Raw genomic sequence first — 8,219 nt, 5'->3', positions numbered from 1 at the left:
TAATAATAATATATATATATATATATATATATATATATATATATTCATATTCATATTCATGTCGATTGTACACGCTCCTTATATTTGTTTTTTTGTTGTTAAGTAATTTGGTTCTTTTAGCAGTCAGGTTTTCAAATATGTGCACTGCAGATCCTTTAAGGTGCCAATAGGTGGTCCAGTGGCGGATCCAGGTTCTCAAAATAGAGGGGGCCCGGGGCCGAGGCAAACAAGTTTATGATTATGACACGTCTAGATGGCCGGAAATGGCAATCTCATAACTAAATTTGATTATACATTTTCCTTCTTTCTAGATGTGGGGGATGTCAGCTCGGCCCCACTTGAATCCGCCACTGTAGTCATGTAGCCCACACGCACCTCACTCCCACCATGGTTGGGGCTGAGGTGAGCGAATATTAAGAATCGACGTCATAATTTATTCATCTTGCGTTGCGGAGTACGTTATTTTTAGGATTTTACGTGCTCATATGGATTCTTCTTGCAACATTAGCGAGTCTTGGATCGTAAGTGAAAATTGTGTCTCACACAATTAGAAAACATATGCCGACCCTACACAAATCAGAGGATATGAAAAGACTACTTTCGGAGCCTCCGATTGTGGCTTTTAGAAGAGCAAAAAAACCTAAAGGATCTATTAGTTAATGCAAAATTACCCCCCCAAAAAAGAACCATCAGAAGGGGAAACTGGTTTTATTCAGTGCCCATCAAAAAAATGCTCTGTCAGACCATTTATAAAAACAACTACGAAATTTATCAGTAATGTAACCTGACAATCCTTCCCAATCACAACACCCATTCATGACAAAATGGATTGGTTAATTTATTTAATGTCAAAAATGTGGTAAACAATACGTGGGGAAAACCACTACATCCCTTTACACTAGATTCACAAATCATAAATCAGACATTAAACACCATAATATCCCATCAAGTAAAAACTTACCAGTTGGCCGATATTTTAATCAAGCTAATCATTCAATAACATATATATCAATTATAGGTGTTGAGCGTACCATTAATAAACAAGAATCAATTATCAAGAGAAGAGAATCGTTTTGGATTAAAAAATTACAAACCCTTAACCCGAAAGGTATTAAAGTTGATGAATAGCATATTTCCTATACAAAGATAGTCCATTTAATTACTATTCTAAAAATTCTGTCCTTTCGGGTTACATAATTAATTATATGCTAAATAACGGATTTACAAAATACTAATGCCACATCAGCAACAAATGTACTACTTCATTCCACAATACCAGAGTAGAGACCAAGAGGGTAACACCCCTAAGTCAAATGAAGATATATGCACGTTTCATTTCAGTAACACGATGGCGTGTATTTCAATACTTGGAGTATGTATTATACTTTCTCATTTCAGTAAGTTTCATGAATTGCTTTTATAAATTTGTATTAAATAACCAAATCTGTATATACATATTAGAAACTAAATAACGGAAATCACTATCATGGTAGACTAATTTTTATGTATTTTAATCGTAGGTATTTTTAATGTAAATTATTTTAATAAGTAGTTTTTATATTTTAAGACGATTTTGTACTGTTTTATGGATGTTTTTGTACAGACCCTGATGAAGAGCGTAAGCTCGAAAGCTTGATGATTAAAGACACGTTTTGTTCCATCCAAGCCCCTGACTATTTCTTTCATAATATAAAAAAAGGTTATCTCGATACGTTAGAGGTCTGTTATAAGCACTTAACACACAACTATATCATGTAAATTTTACATTGTCTTTTTGAATCGGTTTCATTCCTTAATATTCATTTGCTATTTTGCTAATCTTGAACAAATTGTTGAATTCACTCGTCATGCTTATTGTTAACTGCTATTCCTATCTATATGTATATACATTGCAGATGTGAATTCACTGATGATGAATATATAATTTAACAGTGTTAACAGCTACCTTGATTTATATTATATGCAATTATTTGTTTCCAGCCGTACGTACCTATTGTGTAATAGAGTGTATCTGGCAGTAATTTGAATCTGTTCAACCATGAAGCCTCTGTGGTCTAATATTTATGACGCTCGCCTTGACTGCGAGAGGTCGTAGGTTCGAACCCGTTAGAAGCATTTCATTACACAATTTCTTTATAGGACTGCAATTGTTGAGAGCTATGCTACACGATGTATTATTATGTCCTTTATTCGAACACTGTATTTACCTTTCTTGATGATTTATGTATAATTTAACAGTGTTATGGCTATATTGACTTATATGAAGTTATTTGTTTTCCAGCAGTACGTACATATTGTAATTTGAATCTGTTCAACCATGAAGCCTCTGTGGCCTAATGGTTATGACGCTCGCATTGACAGCGCGAGGACGAATCCCATCAGAGGAATTTCACTACACAATTTCTTTATTAGCTACATTCTTTGAGAGCTATGCTGCACGATGTATTATTATGTCCTTTATTCGAACGGTTTCTGGACAAAACGGAATTAAACCAAAACGGCAATAGGCCTAAATTGTCATAGAAATAAAAAACGCGAAAGAACAACGACGACGGCGCCGACAATAACAATAATAACAATAAGAATAATAATAATACTGTAATAATAATAATAATAGGGCTAATAATAATTATAATAATAATACCAACAATAATAACAATATAACATCCAAATTCAATAATAAAACGATTGTGGAAACACAATATAAAAGCAGTAAACATTTAAATAAGTAAAATTTAAAGATACAGACCGAAAGAGGCTAAGCAATCTATGTCATAAAAGTAAAAACGCGAAAAAATAAACCAATTATTAACATGAAAGTGTACAAGGATTAACAGTAAAAATGAGGCTAAATTGTAATAGAAGTAAAAAACCCGAAAGAACAATAATAATAATAATTATAAATAAATAAATAAATAAATAACACTTTAAAAGATAAAATGAAGCATCCTTCAAAGAACATTTAAAAATTATAAACCGCATCCCGCGCTCGGTGGCGCTGGCTAGTCATAGCATTGTACTTGTCATTGCCGTTTTGACCTGCTACCATTCGAACACTGTATTTACCTTTCTTTCTTATATATATATGAAGATTTTATGTCAAGCGTTGACAAAAACTACAGGGGTAGCCGAAATATCCGCCCAATAAATTTTATTGTTTCTAACGTCAACATCTTGTATTTGAGTTTTATTAGGGTTATAGTCCACATTTTGTACCTTGATAAAGACATAATGATAGGTCGAAATATTGGTTTTCTCCAATAAAGTCTATACAATGTATTATTTTCCTATTATTTCGACGAACCTTTTATTTAAAAACATTTAACTGTTGATTAAAAAGATAAAAATAATTTATAAATAAACCACAGGTTGAAACACGGCCAGTTTTGGAGATTTACTTGTTTTTTACTATGTCAGTGTTAAAATAATTGCCGATTTATAATTGTATCAATTAAATTTGAATTTTGTTTTACCACCAGGTACTACGTCATTAACGACACAGAGTGCAACCAGTAAACAGAGTAAGATTCGTGTTTTTACGTTCTAATTCACCTAAACTTGTTACTGTATTGAATTATATAATAAAGAAATATTGAAAATTGAAAATTGGCCCATGTCATCTCTAGTCACGCCCCTGGTCAATATGTATTTATATATATCGTGACGAATTTTTAATAAATAAATAAATAAATATTTCATTGTATAAATTTACCACCAGTTACTACTGCATTAACGACACAGTTTTCAACACTGGACACCACAACAAGTGCAACAAGTAAGCAAAGTAAGAGTCATGTTTTTTATGTTCTAATTCACTTAAACTTGTTACTGTGCTTATATATATAATAAAAATTCAATTAAAAATATGTTTCATTGTATCAATTAAATTTTGCCATCAGTTACTACAGCATTAACGACACAGTTTTCAACATTGGACACCACAAAAAGTGCAACCAGTAAACAAAGTAAGTGCACACGTCGTTAATGCCCTATTGTAATTCACTTCAACATTAAACGAGTTTACTTGTTTAATGTTAATTACTTTTCTAATTAATATTACATTAGTAAATTCAACAGCAAATGTATTTAATTGTATCAATTCGATTGAAATTTCTTTTTTTACCACCAGGTACTACAGCAGCATTAACGACACAGTTTTCAACATTGGACACCACAACAGGTACAAGTAAGCAAAGTAAGAGTCATGTTTTTTTATGTTCTAATTCACTTGAACTTGTTACTGTGCTGATTTATATAACAAAAATTCAATTGAAAATATATTTAATTGTATCAATTAAATTTTACCATCAGTTACTACAGCATTAACGACACAGTTCTCCACCTTGGATACCACAATAAGTACAACCAGTAAACAGAGTAAGTGCACATGTCGTTAATGCCCTACTATAATCATTTTAACATTAAACGAGTTAATGTTCTAATATCATATTAGTAAATTAAAAAAGAAAATGTATTACAGACACTATCTGCATTAACAACAGTTTTCCAAACTGAGAGCACTATATATTTTTATCATCGTTATTATTATTATTACTGTATTGTTTTTGTATTGTGTTCCAGTTTTTAGAAGTAATAATATAAACTAATTTAACATCTTTATTGATTATTTCTTACTATTTATTTTTTTAATGTAAAAACCACATTATTCCATACTTACTTTTAATTATTAAAATTTGTGTATTTTTAATTTCTAAAATTATATGTATATATATTAATTTTATTGTTTTGTGTTTAACAATATTGTAATAATGTCGTTTTTAGAGTTTTAACAACAGGCAAAATAAATTTCATTGTCCACTTGTTTGATCGATGACAATAAAGTATTCTTGATTTTTGATAACAACATGTTTGAAATGAGGCTGACATGTTTTAATATATAAATTTATTATATTTTATCATGCATAATTACACTTATAATGCATATTATGTATAGTATTGAACTTTGTATGTATCTATATTAATAATAATATGTAATGTACTTTATGGAACAGAGTCGTATAAAAAACATTGCTCATTTACAACTGGATTGCTGAATTAGACTTTTTTACTCATAAACTCCTTAAATGAATTGCAGTTCAAGCTAATTAAACAATTTATAGAAGGAAAGTAGCAACTGTTTTACCATCGTTTATTGGTGTGCACTAGGGTTGGTTGCAAGGTTAACTAAATTATAGAATGGAGCAATACAAGTCAAAAATAGTTTGGCATCATCTTAGTAGATATTAGAACAAGCCAAAATATAGTTTAGTATCATCTATTCTTTAGTACCCTTTTCGGCCACGAAATCGATTTCTTGTATCAAGCTGCAGAGAAAACAATAATTGTACTTTACAATTGTAAACAATTGTGGAATAATTAACAAACAAAACATATTTTGCATTAATTGATCTTGACCCTAATTGATCCTGACCCAATTTAATACCTATGAGTGGTTCATTTGTAAAGTATTATTGCCAAACTAAGCTTAGCTTGAGATTCCAAACCTACCAGTGATCTTTTACATTCAAAGAAAGAATACTGCAAAGCTCTACACGGCTGCTGGACATCATTGCCTGGTTGCAAGCATTCTTTAGGCGTTTTGCCATCCTGTACAAGAAACCAAAAGGCATTTACACATTCATGTATTTACCTGTTATGTAATTTTCTCTTTGTACAAAAATGATGTTATTATTATTGCATCATCATAATAATACGTACAGAAAAATAAAATGGGGAATGGGGCATACAAAGGAAGAAGTTTGGCCATCAAAGATCCATTGTACCATTATTACCATGCATGCAATCTTATTGATTGCATTTTAAAAATGATCTTTTGAGGTGTCAGATCACTCTAGGCATTTGTATGCCGACAGTTAAAGAATGTTGATGTACAAAAGAAAGATGAAACAGTAACAAATCGAAAATCAATTAGCTGTTTTTGGAATATGGGGTTACTTTTTTAAATAAAAGGAATACTACTTGCATAAAATAAAAGTTAACAACTATAATGTAGGCCTACCTTACGCACACAATTACTTTCCAATAAACATGTTTTCAAGTCTTCTTTGAGCCCTGAACATGGTCGTTTACTTTCAGGTTTATCTTCATAATATTTTGGCATTCCCGCTGAAAATAATGTACAACAAATTGATTATTCTGAAACTGTATTGTTCACACTTGAAAAATTGTTCATCTTGACTGATGACATAATTTGACAGGGCCATCAAATATGGGTTGTCATCACAAAAGTGCCTTTAATATATGTATGTTGGGTGTCATCATAAAAGCGCAGTCAAACAGTATGAGTGTCATGATAAAATATGAGGTGTCTCTTAGGCTTGTTTAAACAAGTTTGCAAAAGAGCTGCGGATGATGTGATCTGGTAATGAGTTGCAGTAAAGGCAGGCCTAGTGCCTATCACACTATCCGAGGTATAATTATTGCGAGTGATGATTATTCTGTGACTGGTAAGGTTGGTTTTTGGATTTGATTAGTTGATGGAAATGAAGATGAGGTAGGAATTTAACTATGCAAGGTGCTGCGGTACACACGTGCTGTGGGACGATCAAAACACTAATCCAAACTTTATCGCAGCAACATTGTATCTGGGTGCAATCTAGGCAGCAGTGGTGTACCAGTGGTGCTGATGGGTGGCGCAAAGGTAAAGTTGGGGGGGGGGCTCAATGATCGCTTGAGGGGTGCTAATTCTAATTTGCAAAATAAGGTGATTTTTTAGTACTTGACTGTGATTTTTTGCAGGGGGGGGGGGGCGACAGGTAGACACACCACACCACTGGCAGCCAGGACCTATATATACACAGTTCTGGCTTTCATGTTCGCTTGCTGCTCCCTGAAAAAAAAAAAGAAAACTATGGCCTACAATACAATACAATACACATTTGGAGTGCGCACTCTCTAATGCTGTAAAAACGAGTAGACATTTCGACGGCTAAATATCCACCGTAATTATGCCTAGCCTTAAAAAGTATGGTATGGTATGGTATTAGATAAGTATAAACTATAAAGTAGGCCTACCTACACCAGGGCTAGCCTAGCCCTGGCAAGTAAAAACCAGAGCCTATCCTACTTACTACGGGTCAAACTAATTACCGTCAACTACATTCGGCGCGAGACTCGCGCATTCGAGATCTCTCTCATGCTTAAGGACCAAAATCTCACGCATAAATGTAATATTGCCTATAATCAAAATTACATATATTTGCTCTCTTGCTAAATAAGTGTAATGTGTGATCGATGTATATATATATTATTATCATCATTATTATTACTGTCATTATTATTATAAATATTATTATTAATAATCTATTTGCCTATGCCCTGTCTATAACACAGGACGCTAATTGTATGACGGTTGTTGACGGTATATACTAAATACCGTCAACAAGCGCTGTTGACGGTAATTAGTATTATAAGTCAATCGTGACATCATCACTGCAACTCCCAATGTTATTTGCCTAGCCCTCCCCCTCCCCCCTCCCCCAAATCCAATATTTTTCTAATAGTGGACGCTTGGCTTAATTTTTTTAGGTTCGTGTGTAAAAAAAAAAAATACCTCACTTTTTCGTCACCGCAGAAGATATCGCGCACCATACTTTTGTAAAACAAGGTTAATTAGAACCCGAAGAAAGTTACTTCAAATTCAGGAATTCCTTGAATCAATGGACCCTCATAAACTAAACACACTGAACATTTAATTTATGAGGACTCAAGAAACAAAATTAGATGTAGGCCTACGGCCAGGCAGGAAGCTGCGTCTCCTACTTAGCCGTAGCCCAGCCTAGCTAGTTATATGAATCATCGCACGATTTTACCTGATTGCATCGACCAAAAAAATGCTTTATTTTGTATATTGAAATGTATATTTTTTTTGCCGAAGTCAAATTAGCATTCCAAACAAGCTTCTAACACAAACAAAAGTTATTAATCATATCCGTACTGACTGCTGATGTGTAACGTCACTAGCTCTGTGAGTTAACATGCGCGTACAGTAGCACAAATCAGCATGCACAGCCAAATGTAACACGTCATACAGTGTAGTACTGATCATATCACTATAGCAACCTATGCAGGGGTGGCGTCAGCGGGTGGGGGGGGGGAGAAGCACAATTCGTCGGGGAGAAAACAAAATTGTGTATTTTCTACATTTTCTACTAAAATCAATTAAATAAGCCTTTGTAAACCCCTAAATTGTCAAAATT

General features: G+C 33.1%; 2 protein-coding genes across 2 annotated transcripts in view; one reads left to right on the top strand and one right to left on the bottom strand.

The window, feature by feature from the left end:
* Positions 1 to 4,377, top strand: part of LOC117105208 (C-type lectin lectoxin-Phi2-like) — a gene marked incomplete at its 3' end in the record, with an annotated part of 12,116 nt that extends 7,739 nt beyond the window's left edge. The window contains 5 exon segments of the mRNA XM_033246277.1: positions 3,480 to 3,521; positions 3,719 to 3,784; positions 3,900 to 3,965; positions 4,130 to 4,195; positions 4,312 to 4,377. Of these exon segments, the coding sequence (XP_033102168.1) occupies positions 3,480 to 3,521; positions 3,719 to 3,784; positions 3,900 to 3,965; positions 4,130 to 4,195; positions 4,312 to 4,377 (306 nt within the window).
* A 670-nt stretch (positions 4,378 to 5,047) lies between these two features.
* On the bottom strand, positions 5,048 to 6,126 carry LOC117105207 (cytochrome c oxidase assembly factor 5-like). Its single transcript, XM_033246276.1, has 3 exons — positions 6,020 to 6,126; positions 5,509 to 5,607; positions 5,048 to 5,324 (listed from the first exon to the last, which is right to left on the bottom strand). The coding sequence occupies exons 1-3, from the start codon at positions 6,119 to 6,121 to the stop codon at positions 5,283 to 5,285; spliced, it is 243 nt and encodes an 80-aa protein (XP_033102167.1). The 5' UTR covers positions 6,122 to 6,126; the 3' UTR covers positions 5,048 to 5,282.
* Between the last annotated feature and the right edge of the window lie 2,093 nt (positions 6,127 to 8,219).

This window comes from Anneissia japonica, unplaced genomic scaffold (genome assembly GCF_011630105.1).
Source record: "Anneissia japonica isolate Jap-2015-1 unplaced genomic scaffold, ASM1163010v1 scaffold39125_len16227_cov187, whole genome shotgun sequence".
Taxonomy (NCBI): Eukaryota; Metazoa; Echinodermata; class Crinoidea; order Comatulida; family Comatulidae; genus Anneissia; species Anneissia japonica.
This window is presented reverse-complemented; position numbering and strand designations above follow the sequence as displayed.